Source organism: Aquarana catesbeiana, linkage group LG08 (assembly GCF_042186555.1).
Source record: "Aquarana catesbeiana isolate 2022-GZ linkage group LG08, ASM4218655v1, whole genome shotgun sequence".
Classification (NCBI taxonomy): Eukaryota; Metazoa; Chordata; class Amphibia; order Anura; family Ranidae; genus Aquarana; species Aquarana catesbeiana.
The window spans coordinates 85,191,015-85,205,791 of record NC_133331.1 but is presented as its reverse complement, the minus strand read 5'-3'; the positions used below and the strand labels follow the sequence as shown (position 1 = coordinate 85,205,791).

General features: G+C 42.4%; 1 protein-coding gene across 5 annotated transcripts in view; it reads left to right on the top strand.

The window, feature by feature from the left end:
* Nucleotides 1-14,777, top strand: part of ADGRA1 (adhesion G protein-coupled receptor A1) — a 1,332,527-nt gene that overhangs the window by 1,205,946 nt on the left and 111,804 nt on the right. For all 5 annotated transcript variants that reach the window (XM_073596079.1, XM_073596078.1, XM_073596080.1 and 2 more), the window contains one exon: nt 2,352-2,497. In XM_073596079.1, the coding sequence (XP_073452180.1) occupies nt 2,352-2,497 (146 nt within the window). The remainder of the gene's footprint in view (nt 1-2,351; nt 2,498-14,777) is intronic.

The following is a 14,777-nucleotide window of genomic DNA, read 5'->3' as shown; positions in this document are numbered from 1 at the left end:
AGTGAAGCAATAAAAGTGAAATATTCCTTTAAATTTCGTACCTGGGGGGTGTCTATAGTATGCCTGTAAAGTGGGGCATGTTTCCCGTGTTTACAACAGTCCCTGCACAAAGTGACATTTCTAAAGGAAAAAAAATCATTTAAAAGTACTCGCGGGTATAATGAATTGTCGGTCCCGGCAATACACATAAAAGTCATTGAAAAAAACAGCATGGGATTCCCCGACAGTCTATTACCAGGCTCTTTGGGTCTGGTATGAATATTAAGGGTAACCCTGAACCAAAATTTTTTTTAAAAATTGCGTGGGGGTTCCCCCAAATTCTATACCAGGCCCTTCAGGTCTGGTATGGATATTAAGGGGAACCCCGCGCCAATTTTTTTTTTTTTAAATGGCGTGGGGGTCCCCCTCAAAATCCATACCAGACCTGATTTTAAGGAGAAGCCCGCACCAAAATTAAAAAAAAAATGGCGTGGGGGTCCCCCCAAAAATCCATACCAGACCCTTATCCGAGCACGCAACCTGGCAGGCCGCAGGAAAAGAGGGGGGATGAGAGAGCGCCTACCCTCCTGAACCGTACCAGGCCACATGCTCTCAACTTGGGGAGGGTACTTTGGGGTAGCCAAAGCACCGTGTCCCCATGTTGGTGGGAACAAGGGCCTCATCCCCACAACCGTTGCCCGGTGGTTGTGGGGGTCTGCGGGCGGGGGCTTATCAGAATCTGGAAGCTCCCTTTAACATACAAATGTACCCCTACCATTTCACAAAAAAGTGTGAAAATGGTAAAAATTACATGACACGGCTTGGGGACAAGTCCTTTATTAAAAAATTAAAAAATAAAACTGTCCCACAAAGTCTTCTTCTTCTCTTGCTCCGCCGATGGACCAAAAAGGAAAAAAAAAAGCGACCACCCACCTCCATGGGAGGCACCTGCTGTAATAACCATCCTCTCAGGTGACAGTTCTTTTATTACTGAGGGCGTGACCACACAGTGTCTTCACCGGGTGACCCCGCCCCCCTCTGATGCACGGGGACATCCCTATGGCTTCCCCGTAGCGTCAGAGGGGGGGCGAGGCCACCTGGTTACGTACCTGAAGGGTCTGGTATGGAATTTGGGGGGACCTCCACGCAATTTTTTTTTTTTTTTAATTTTGGTTCGGGGTTCCCATTAATATTCATACCAGACCCAAAGGGCCTGGTAATGGACTGTGGGGGAATCCCATGCTATTTTTTTCAATGACTTTTATGTGTATTGCCGAGACCGACAATTCATTATAGCCGCGAGTACTTTTAAATGACTTTATTCCTTTAGAAATGTCATTTTTGTGCAGGGACTGTTGTAAACACGGGAAACATGCGCCATTTTACAGGCATACTATAGACACCCCCAGGTATGAAATTTAAAGGAATATTTCACTTTTATTGTTTCACTTTAAGCATTATTAAAATCGCTGCTCCCGAAAAAATGGCCGTTTTTAAAACTTCCTTTTGCATTAATACATGTTCCCTGGGGCAGGACCCAGGTCCCCAAACACTTTTTATGACAATACCATGCATATAAGCCTTTAAAATTAGCACTTTTGATTTCTCCCATAGACTTTTAAAGGGTGTTCCGCAGCTTTCAAATTTGCCGCGAACACCCTAAATTGTTCACTATTCGGCGAACAGGCGAACACTCGATGTTCGAGTCGAACTGTTCGACTCAAACATTGGGCTCATCCCTAGTGTTATTCTATTCATTTACTATTAGACTTGTCTAGAGATTCAGTAAAAATGGCTTTTTAAGTTGCTGTTTGCATTTATAAAAACAAAATGCAAATTCATATTGCTCTCAGTTATCTGCATTTAGAAAGACTCTGGGATTGATTTACTAAAACTGGGGAGTGCAAAATCTGGTGCAGCTCTGCATAGAAACCAATCAGCCTCCAGTTTTTTTTTTTTGTCAAATCTTAACTGAACAAGCTGAAGTTAGAAACTAATTGGTTACCATCCACAGCTGCACCAGATTTTGCACTCTCCAGTTTTAGTAAATCAACCCATCTGTGTCTTGGTAAGACATCACTCATGCTTTTACAGATTACAAGGAAGAATGCTGATGTCTAAGGGTGTCTGGAACAGGCCTGCCCCATCTGTCTGCTTTCTAAGGTCTATGGACAGGTGAACACACTGTAGCCCATTGCATCTTCCAATGAGTGATATATGCAATGTGGTAAAAGAGTTGTAGGAGCTTTTGAGATCCCCAACACTGGTGTGTAGAAGTATTGACTGTATTATAATGTGTCATTGTCTAAAAATTATAAGCATTTATATTGTCATTGGCTGACTTGCATTCTGTTTCTCTCTGCCGCCTCTAGGTTGGCATTGTCTTACATTACTCCAGCCTGTGCACAGTCTTATGGATTGGTGTGACTGCCAGAAATATTTACAAGCAAGTTACAAGAAAACCTCCGCAAAACCAGATTAGTGAACAGCCTCCATTTCCAAAGCAGCCTATGCTCAGGTATTTGAGAAATCATATATTGTGTGAATCTAGTTCTGTCATTATGTGCCATCGCATGGTCTTAAATCATCTACTACAATACAGTATCCGAAGTGTAGTTCTGCTTCTAGAAATGTAATTCTAATGAAAATAGCAAACGTAACTGAGGGTAATAATTTTAATAACCAACTGTGCTAGAAATCAAAACAAGCTTCAAGGTTATCAGCCCAATGATGGTGCCTTGAAAACTTGCCAGGATTTCCAGTGCAGTTAGCCAATAAAGGTATAAAATCCTTATATTATCCAATAGCTTTTATTATATCCTACAGTTAAGGAAAACAAGTAGACTACCAATTCTGAGTGTGACTAGTGGTTAGAATTGTAAATATCAATATAGTATCCTCCATTACTTTAGCTATTCTGACTAAAAGTAGAATTCTGAACTTGTTAGGATATCATTGGGAGGATAGTTAAAACATACATCATATTGCTGCTTCTTTCAGTCTTTTACCACTCTGGCTGCAAGATACGTGCCCCTAGATTCCTTCTATGATGACTTGCTGTGGCCATTAAAAGATGTTATACCTGTCTTCTTTTTTTTTTTTTTTTTTACATTACCGAGAATGCATGAGACAGTAAGGTAAAGACAGATCTTACTAATGGATTCCATAAGTGGAGTAAATCATTGCACAATTTATTTAACCAAAAGTTGGGTTCTGTAGACTGACTTTTTAGGACTAAAAATTTAGTATAGCATATTCATATCATCCCTGATTTATCCAAACTCCACTCAAAATATTCAAATATTTCGTCATTTCACCCCTTTTTACTACGCTCCTATCTCTGAGTTCTCAAAAATGACATTGTCCTTACGAAGTCACGGACATTCATTAGGTTCATTTGCAATCGTTTAAAAATAAGTCTATTTGTCGGCATCTGGGGTATATTAAAGTGGATGTAAACCCTCACATATACCCAGTGAAGTGAACAGCCTCAGATGATACACAGAGATGAAACAAATCTCCCTACATACGTTTTACATGTATATCTGCTGTCTTCAGCTTTATATAGTCTTCAGAAAGTGCACATTGTGTTAGAGATTTTCTCTTCCTGTTCAGCACTGGGAGTGGATTCTTCAAACAGCCAAGACAGCTAATTGGAGGAAAGGCACACACCCCCACTCCACATAGGCAGAGACTTGCAGAGCTGTGCTGTGACAAAGCAAGCTCTCTGCTGATAACAGAGCATCAAAACAGCAGAAAGATGCAGTACTTAGTGCTTTGACGAGAGATAAGAAAACACTACTGATAGATGTGCTTTGGTCAAATTTCATGAATCAGGTGTACATCCACTTTAATGTTCTTCAGAATGTAATCTAAATACTGTACAAGTCATGCTGTATGCGTGAAGCTGCAAAAGTTGCAACTGCGTGTGACCTTGCTCATAACCATTGGGTGACTACTAGGTCATGTTAAAGAGGACTAGATGATCCTCTGTGTGCTGCCAGCATTTGATCTTGCACGCATTGAGTTACAATGATATGCACAGAGACTTTACTCTCATTGTATGCGCATCAAATCCACACATCGAAGAGGAAATCACTGCAAATATCAACATGCCAGTGATGAGAAAGAATGGACAGTTGTCTCAATTACCATTTTCAATGAATGCTTTGTGTTAGCCATTTATTTTGGTTCCTTTTCCATCAGCTTTCAACTGCAGCAATCTAACACCCATATATTCTTTCGTTTCCTAGTTTTTTTGTGATCAATAATTGCAATTGTTGTTGGAAGAACAACAAGACGTAATGTAAAGTACTGCAAACTATATATAGTGTATGCATTATACCTATCTATCCAGCAGGTGGCACTGTAATGTGTATCTATGGTAATGTATTTAGAGGAAGTGTTTTCTCTCTAAATGTATGTAGTTGTATGCTCCTTGTTCCTGTTTCTGTCTCCATGATGTAAAGACATGTTCTGATATTTCTCCATGAAAGTAAGGCCATATTACTGCATCCAAGAAGATTCCAGTGCTTAATTGCAATACTCTGCACCATAATTGGTGAATTAACCACTTCCGGACCGCCACTCGCCGATATGCATCCTAACTTTGAAGTGGAATATCGTTGTTATGGCAGCAGCTAGTCGGATTTGCCATGAGATCACTTTTATCTGTGGCGGGAGAGTGCTTCCCACCATGCTCCGGTGCCCTCCGCCGCTTACCAGAACCGTCGGCAGCGGCGGAGGCGATCGGATCTTCTCCCTTGCTGGGTATGGAGACGAGTGAGGGGAAGATGGCCCCCACCTTTCTCCATTACATTGCAGGGCGGAAGTGACGTCAAAACGTTACTTCCTCCCATAGCTCTTAAAGGGCCATTTTTTTTTATTTTTTTGAATGACAACATTTTTTTTTATTGCATTTTAGTGTAAATATGAGATCTGAGGTTTTTTTTACCCCAGATCTCATGTTTAAGAGGTCCTGTCATGCTTTTTTTCTATTACAAGGGATGTTTACATTCCTTGTAATAGGAACAAAGTGACACCTTTTTTTTTTTTTTTTTTAAGAACAGTGTAAAAATAAAAAATAAAAGGTAAAATAAATTTTTTAAACGCGCCCCGTCCCGCCGAGCTCGCGTGCAGAAGCGAACGCATACGCGAGTAGTGCCTGCATATGAAAACGGTGCTCAAACCACACATGTGAGGTATCACTGCGATCGGTAGAGCGAGAGAAACAATTCTAGCTCTAGACCTCCTCTGTAACTCAGAACATGCAACCTGTAGAATTTGTTAAATGTCACCTATGGAGATTTTTAAGGGTAAAAGTTTGTCCCCATTCCATGAGCGGGCGCAATTTTGAAGTGTGACATGTTGAGTATCAATTTACTCGGTGTAACATTATCTTTCACAATATAAAAAAAAATTGGGCTAACTTTACTGTTGTCTTATTTTTTAATTCAAAAAAGTGTATCTTTTCCAAAAAAAGTGTGCTTGTAAGACCGCTGCGCAAATGCGGTGTGACAGAAAGTATTGCAACAACTGCCATTTTATTCTCTAGGGTGTTCGAAAAAAAATGTATAATGTTTGGGGGTTCTAAGTAATTTTCTGAAAAAAAAAAAACTGTTTTTAACTTGTAAACAACAAATCTCAAAAAGAGGCTCGACCCTTAAGTGGTTAATACACAAAATATGATTGTTTAAACCCAGAAGTGCTTTTTTTAAATAAATGTTTATTGGGTTTTTAAAAATAAGAGATGCAGAGAAAGGCTGTCACAGCAGCACAATAACAGGTCTCGAATAACAAAGGTAACATGGAAAGTGTCACGCATAAGGAAATCAGAAATGAGAACAAGCTCTGCTTTGCTCACATCTAGTGAAAACATGGAATACAGAAGTATAGTCATTATTCAGAAATCTTTACATCGGTCATGCCTAGGTTTCCAAAGGTTGTCATACGTAGTAGAGGCATTAGAACAGAGAGCGATAAATTTTTTCAGAAGTGCTTTTTATACTACTTTACTATTACTTTTATATCAGCTTTTGAAACTTACAAATGCAACATTTTAGAAATGTAATAATGGGTTTAGCAGTGTAAAACTCTTTTTGACAGATATATAGTGCATGTGTTGTGTAGGTATATACAGTACATCAGACCAAAACGAGGGACAAATGAGAAGAAAAGAGGGACTTTGTTCCAAAAGAAGGTCAGTCCCTCCAAATCGGGGACAGTTGGGGTCTATGCACACACATTGCTTAGTGTATGTACAGCACAAGACTACAAATGCCTAACCACAGCACTGCTGGAACACTGCCGAAGCAGGAGATCACTTCCTACTCTGCCATTTATCGGCATGTCTCAAGGCAGGGGAGCTGCTATTTACAAAGGTGATGGGTATAGATACTCCCAACATGTTATATGAATGGATTAGAGGTTGTGGCTGATATTATTGGAAAAAAAAAAAAAAAGAAAAGTGAAAATCTTATTGCACATTGTTTTTTTCTGTGACCAACTAGAAAACAGGAACACATGTAATTGAATCCACATTCAAAATGACCATGTCATGTGGAAAATCTCAATCACCCTTTAGCAATACTGTGTCTGTAAAGATAATTAGTAAGTTTCACACATAATTTGTTTTTCATATTTAGCTGGTCTCCCACTTTATGCCCATAACCTCTGAACGCGGTGCTATTACTGTGCAGAAACTAATATTTAGCCTTCCCAAGAACTGCGCAATGAGCACTGTGGATGGGGTACTTCTGATAATGCAGCAGCTGAAGAAGCATGCCTATTAAATTTTACTAGCTACTGTAAATAACGATATGTCATAGAGCGTGGACATAATTATGTGTGTTTTCAGAGTTTTGTAAAAGTTAACATGCAGAAAATGATGTGGTACGTCATTATTCTCAGAACAGTGTGATGGCTTCCAACAGGAAAATTACATAGACTAAGGACCTGGTGCATGCACCATTTTTGGCAGTGTACTGCAACGCACATTAGTGCATTGCTGCAAAATCCACAGCAAGACACATCCATTAGAAGACACATTGAGGTGCCATTCAGTACCACATTGCACCAATGCACATAATAGACGTGTTACTGCAAAGCATAATCTGAACTGGCCCTGAATGTTCTATTACCTGCTCCTTTCCACAATATCAGGTTGATTTACTAAAGGCAAATAGATTGTTCACCTTGCAAGGGAAATTTTCCTAGAGCTTAGTGAATGAGGTGAAGCTCTGCTGATTTCCATCATCCAATCACATGCAAGCAAAAATAGTTTTTTTTTTTTTAAACACTCCTCGGACATGATTAGGTATTCTTTGCAATGTCAAATTTTACCACATTCACCAAGTTTAAGGGAAAATTCCCTTGCAAAGTGCACCTTCCTTGCAAAGTGAAATGCATATTTGCCTTTAGTAAATTAGCCCTATGAGTCTGCCTGGCTTTCTGTACATTGTCTGTCAGTGACTTATTAATTTTTTGTTTACATATCCATCTATCTATATTTTTAATGCTATATAATTACAGATCTGCAGTAGAAAAGCTATATACACGTATTGATTCTTGGGTTTAAAGTGCCCAATCTGCTTTCAAGGGTCACGCTGTGCCTGAATAATGATGCTCTCTTTGTACAAACTCCAGCCCTTGTGTCAACTGCACAGCAGCAAACAAAAGAGACAAGAGATGGTTTCATTTTGCATCATAATGAATCTTTTGACTTCTTCTAACATCCCCTGTATGCTCTTGCCCTTACTAATCATTTGGAGGAGGTATCTGATGGGGAGCCTTTGTTCTTGCCCCCTTTGGGCCAGTGCAAATAATGTTAATTATAATGTCCACTGCAGGTGGCACTCAACCACAGTGGCGATGGAGAGGAAGTCATGGGCAACAGGGTTCCTATATGGTTTCCTGAGCCATTGGGGCAGTGATCCAGTTGGATACTGGCCACCATCTTAGATGTGGTAGAGTGTGTTTAAGACCCTGACCCTTGGGTTTCGCTCACTTTATGTGAATGGGTAGAGTAGGAAAAGGTACCCTGTATGTGAGGAACAGTATTAGCGATAGGGAGAAGTCCCTGATGAGGAGGGAAAGCGTAGGGTCGCATCTGTCTGGATCCCTTCATGATTGGGCACAAGACAGCCAGGCCGCATTCTATACCCTCTCAACAGATGCTGTTAGCTCGGCTGGAACTTACTACTTCAGGCTAGTGGAACTGTGAGTGTGCCCGGTTTGGTAGCTGTCCCAACCAGGTTTGTTGTGAACTGTTGCTGTATTGCTTCAATACAAATTTTCCATTGCAACTGACTGTGCAAATTATTGCCTCTGCACCACACCAGAGCCTACCTTCAAGCAGCCATGAATGGACATACTTCACCATATTGACCCCGGTCATTACGGGACCTGCAGTCAGTGACAGATGTTTGGCATTCTATAGCTATCTGCTCTTTGGTCAGACCTGCAGTCATTGCGCCTTGTAAAGCATCAGTTCCTGTTGTGGCTCTGCGATGATTTCCAACTGAATGCCAAAGGAAATCAATGTTGGAAGAATGCAAAATTGTGAAATGTCTGTGCTCATTTGTTGAAAGGAAGCTGAATGATAAAGATTATTTGCGATGACATGGTATTTTATGTCATAATTTAATTAGGGTAGAGTACATATTTTCACAGTGCAGCAAAAAAGGTCTTACTCATTTATTTTTTACAACACACCATGTTCTATTAGAAAACACCCACCTTTATCCAAGGCCACCATAAAGTGGAGCACTTTATGTGTTATACTCTTAGGGCTTGTTCACATGGGTCTACTTCCTTGCTGAGTCAGAGCAGAACTGAATAGATGTCAGTTTTGTGACATCTGTGCTGTTCCTTTTCTTTTTTTGCATGTTGACAGTGGACTGTGGTGGACTCGTGTTGGATCTATAAGCTGCCAGATATATAGTTACATAGTAGGTAAGGTTTGATAAAGACAACAGTTCAACCTGTGTTGGTGTGTGTTTGTGTAGATAATCATTTTCCATACCCCTGTATATTGTGCTTGCTAAGATGCAAGTCTTTTAAAACTATTCATATTTCCTGCTGATGCCACAGATTGTGGAAGAGAGTTCCACATTTTTCCCGCCCTGACAGTGAAAAACCCCCTACGCAGCTTAAGGTTAAATCGATTTTCTTCCAGTCTCATGTGGCCCAGTGTCTTCTTACACTCCCTAGGACTGAAACATTTTATACTTATGCTGGGATCACCATTGAGATATTTGTATATAACTATCATAGCTCCTCTCAAGCGCCTCTTCTCCAGGGAGAATACATTTAGTGCCTGTAGTCGTTCCTCGTAATTGAGGTCCTTCAGTTCCCATATTAATTTAGTTGCCCTTCTCTGGACTCTCTCCAGCTCCAGGACATCCTTTTTGAGGATTGATGACCAGAACTGGACGGAATACTCCAGATGCAGCCGAACCAGAGATATATAAAGTGCAGAATTATAGTTTTATCTCTGGAGTAAATCCCCTTTTTAATGCATGCTAATATTCTGCTGGCTTTGCTTGCTGAGGATTGACATTGCACGCTATTGCTCAGTCTGTCTTCTACTAGGACCCGCCGATCCTTCTCCATCCTGGAACCCCCCAGGGGTTCTCCCCCTAGTGAGTAAATTGCATTTATATTTTTAACCCCCAAGGACATTACCCTACTTTTTTCAATGTTAAACCTCATTTGTCATCTTGTTGTCCACTCCATTTATTCAAGTCCTCTTGTATGGCTTTAATATCCTGCTGTGATGCTATAGTTATATACTTATATTTGTGTTGTCAGCAAACACTGAGATTGAGCTATTTATCCCATCCTCTATATTATTTATAAATAAATTAAACATCTTTGGTCACTTGGGGTACCCCACTGACCATTCTGAGTACACATTATTTATCCCCACCCTTTGGACACGCCCCTGTAGCCAGTGTTCTACCCAAGAACAAACCCTATGGTCTATACCCACAGACTTCAGTTTGTAGATTAAACGTTTGTGGGGGACTGTATCAAATGCTTTTGCAAAATTCAGATACACCACATCCACCGGCCTACCTTTGTCCAGATGCCCGGTGCCCTCCGCCGCTTACCGGATCCGTCGGCAGTGGCGGAGGCAATCAGATGTTCCCCCTGGCTGGGCATAGAGATGAGTAAGGGGAAGATGGGCCCCCACCTGTCTCCATAACAATGCAGGGCGGAAGCGACGTCAAAACGTCACTTCCGCCCACAGCTCTTAACCACTTAAGGACCGCCTAACGCCGATTTACGTCGGCAAAGCGGCACGGGCAGGCAAAATCACGTACATGTACGTGATTTGCCTTCCGCGGGTGGGGGGTCCGATCGGACCCCCCCCCGCCGCCCGAGGCGGTCCCGTTCTGTTCCCCGGCGATCCGAGATGAGGGGGAGGCCATCCGTTCGTGGCCCCCCCCTCGCGATCGCCGCCGGCCAATGGGAACACTCCTTTGCTGCTGTATGCTAAACAGCAGCAAAGGAAATGATGTCATCTCCCCTCAGCTCGGTATTCCGTTCCAGCGCCGAGGGGAGAAGACATCAATGTAAGTGCACAACACACTACACACACAGTAGAACATGCCAGGCATACAAAACACCCCGATCCCCCCCCCGATCGCCCCCCGATCCCCCCCCAATCACCCCCCCCCCCTGTCACAAACTGATACCAGCAGGTTTTTTTTTTTTTTTTTTTTTTTTTTTTCTGATTACTGCATAGTGTCAGTTTGTGACAGTTACAGTGTTGGGACAGTTAGTATTACCCCCCTTTAGGTCTAGGATACCCCCCTAACCCCCCCTAATAAAGTTTTAACCCCTTGATCACCCCCTGTCACCAGTGTTGCTAAGCGATCATTTTTCTGATCGCTGTATTAGTGTCGCTGGTGACGCTAGTTAGGGACGTAAATATTTAGGTTCGCCGTCAGCGTTTTATAGTGTCAGGGACCCCCATATACTATCTAATAAATGTTTTAACCCCTTGATTGCCCCCTAGTTAACCCTTTCACCACTGATCACCGTATAAACGTTACGGTTGACGCTGGTTAGTTTGTTTATTTTTTATAGTGTCAGGGCACCCGCCGTTTATTACCGAATAAAGGTTTAGCCCCCTGATTGCCCGGCGGTGATATGCGTCGCCCCAGGCAGTGTCAGATTAGCGCCAGTACCGCTAACACCCACGCACGCAGCATACGCCTCCCTTAGTGGTATAGTATCTGTACAGATCAATATCTGATCCGATCAGATCTATACTAGTGTCCCCAGCAGTTTAGGGTTCCCAAAAACGCAGTGTTAGCGGGATCAGCCCAGATACCCGCTAGCACCTGCGTTTTGCCCCTCCGCCCGGCCCACCCAAGTGCAGTATCGATCGATCGCTGTCACTTACAAAACACTAAACGCATAACTGCAGCGTTCGCAGAGTCAGGCCTGATCCCTGCGATCGCTAACAGTTTTTTTGGTAGCATTTTGGTGAACTGGCAAGCAAGCACCAGGCAGCGTCAGGTTAGCGCCAGTAGCGCTAACACCCACGCACGCACCGTACACCTCCCTTAGTGGTATAGTATCTGTACGGATCAATATCTGATCCGATCAGATCTATACTAGCGTCCCCAGCAGTTTAGGGTTCCCAAAAACGCAGTGTTAGCGGGATCAGCCCAGATACCTGCTAGCACCTGCGTTTTGCCCCTCCGCCCGGCCCGGCCCACCCAAGTGCAGTATCGATCGATCACTGTCCCTTACAAAACACTAAACGCATAACTGCAGCGTTCGCAGAGTCAGGCCTGATCCCTGCGATCGCTAACAGTTTTTTTGGTGGCGTTTTGGTGAACTGGCAAGCACCAGCCCCAGGCAGCATCAGGTTAGCGCCAGTACCGCTAACACCCACGCACGCAGCATACACCTCCCTTAGTGGTATAGTATCTGAACGGATCAATATCTGATCCGATCAGATCTATACTAGCGTCCCCAGCAGTTTAGGGTTCCCAAAAACGCAGTGTTAGCGGGATCAGCCCAGATACCTGCTAGCACCTGTGTTTTGCCCCTCCACCCGGCCCAGCCCAGCCCACCCAAGTGCAGTATCGATCGATCACTGACACTTACAAAACACTAAACGCATAACTGCAGCGTTCGCAGAGTCAGGCCTGATCCCTGCGATCGCTAACAGTTTTTTTGGTAGCGTTTTGGTGAACTGGCAAGCACCAGCGGCCTAGTACACCCCGGTCGTAGTCAAACCAGCACTGCAGTAACACTTGGTGACGTGGCAAGTCCCATAAGTGCAGTTCAAGCTGGTGAGGTGGCAAGCACAAGTAGTGTCGCGCTGCCACCAAGAAGAGGACAAACAGGCCCGTCGTGCCCATAGTGCCCTTCCTGCTGCATTCGCCAATCTTAATTGGGAACCCACCACTTCTGCAGCACCCGTACTTCCCCCATTCACATCCCCAACCAAATGCAGTCGGCTGCATGAGAGGCATTTTCTTTATGTCCTACCGAGTACCCCTACCCAACAAACCCCCAAAAAAGATGTTGTGTCTGCAGCAAGCGCGGATATAGGCGTGACACCCGCTATTATTGTCCCTCCTGTCCTGACAATCCTGGTCTTTGCATTGGTGAATGTTTTGAACGCTACCATACACTAGTTGAGTATTAGCGTAGGGTACAGCATTGCACAGACTAGGCACACTTTCACAGGGTCTCCCAAGATGCCATCGCATTTTGAGAGACCCGAACCTGGAACCGGTTACAGTTACAAAAGTTAGTTACAAAAAAAGTGTAAAAAAAAAAATATATATATAAAATAAAAAAAAATAGTTGTCGTTTTATTGTTCTCTCTCTCTCTATTCTCTCTCTATTGTTCTGCTCTTTTTTACTGTATTCTATTCTGCAATGTTTTATTGTTATTATGTTTTATCATGTTTGCTTTTTCAGGTATGCAATTTTTTATACTTTACCGTTTACTGTGCTTTATTGTTAACCATTTTTTTGTCTTCAGGTACGCCATTCACGACTTTGAGTGGTTATACCAGAATGATGCCTGCAGGTTTAGGTATCATCTTGGTATCATTCTTTTCAGCCAGCGGTCGGCTTTCATGTAAAAGCAATCCTAGCGGCTAATTAGCCTCTAGACTGCTTTTACAAGCCGTGGGAGGGAATGCCCCCCCCCCCCCACCGTCTTCCGTGTTTTTCTCTGGCTCTCCTGTCTCAACAGGGAACCTGAGAATGCAGCCGGTGATTCAGCCAGCTGACCATAGAGCTGATCAGAGACCAGAGTGGCTCCAAACATCTCTATGGCCTAAGAAACCGGAAGCTACGAGCATTTTATGACTTAGATTTCGCCGGATGTAAATAGCGCCATTGGGAAATTAGGGAAGCATTTTATCATACCGATCTTGGTGTGGTCAGATGCTTTGAGGGCAGAGGAGAGATCTAGGGTCTAATAGACCCCAATTTTTTCAAAAAAGAGTACCTGTCACTACCTATTGCTATCATAGGGGATATTTACATTCCCCGAGATAACAATAAAAATGATTAAAAAAAAAAAATATGAAAGGAACAGTTTAAAAATAAGATAAAAAAAGCAGAAAAATAATAAAGAAAAAAAAAAAAAAAAAAAAAACACCCCTGTCGCCCCCTGCTCTCGCGCTAAGGCGAACGCAATCGGCGGTCTGTCGTCAAACGTAAACAGCAATTGCACCATGCATGTGAGGTATCACCGCGAAGGTCAGATCGAGGGCAGTAATTTTTGCAGTAGACCTCCTCTGTAGATCTAAAGTGGTAACCTGTAAAGGCTTTTAAAGGCTTTTAAAAATGTATTTATTTTGTTGCCACTGCACGTTTGTGCGCAATTTTAAAGCATGTCATGTTTGGTATCCATGTACTCGGCCTAAGATCATCTTTTTTATTTCATCAAACATTTGGGCAATATAGTGTGTTTTAGTGCATTAAAATTTAAAAAAGTGTGTTTTTTCCCCAAAAAATGCGTTTGAAAAATCGCTGCGCAAATACTGTGTGAAAAAAAAAAATGAAACACCCACCATTTTAATCTGTAGGGCATTTGCTTTAAAAAAATATATAATGTTTGGGGGTTCAAAGTAATTTTTTTGCAAAAAAAAAATAACTTTTTCATGTAAACAATAAGTGTCAGAAAGGGCTTTGTCTTCAAGTGGTTAGAAGAGTGGGTGATGTGTGACATAAGCTTCTAAATGTTGTGCATAAAATGCCAGGACAGTTCAAAACCCCCCCAAATGACCCCATTTTGGAAAGTAGACACCCCAAGCTATTTGCTGAGAGGCATGTCGAGTCCATGGAATATTTTATATTGCGACACAAGTTGCGGGAAAGAGACACATTTTTTTTTTTTTTTTTTGCACAAAGTTGTCACTAAATGTTATATTGCTCAAACATGCCATGGAAATATGTGAAATTACACCCCAAAATACATTCTGCTGCTTCTCCTGAGTACGGGGATACCACATGTGTGAGACTTTTTGGGAGCCTAGCCGCGTACGGGGCTCCGAAAACCAATCACCGCCTTCAGGCTTTCTAAGGGCGTGAATTTTTGATTTCACTCTTCACTGCCTATCACAGTTTCGGAGGCCATGGAAAGCCCAGGTGGCACAAACCCCCCCCAAATGACCCCATTTTGGAAAGTAGACACCCCAAGCTATTTGCTGAGAGGTATAGTGAGTATTTTGCAGACCTCACTTTTTGTCACAAAGTTTTGAAAATTGAAAAAAGAAAAAAAAAAATGTTTTTTCTTGTCTTTCTTCATTTTC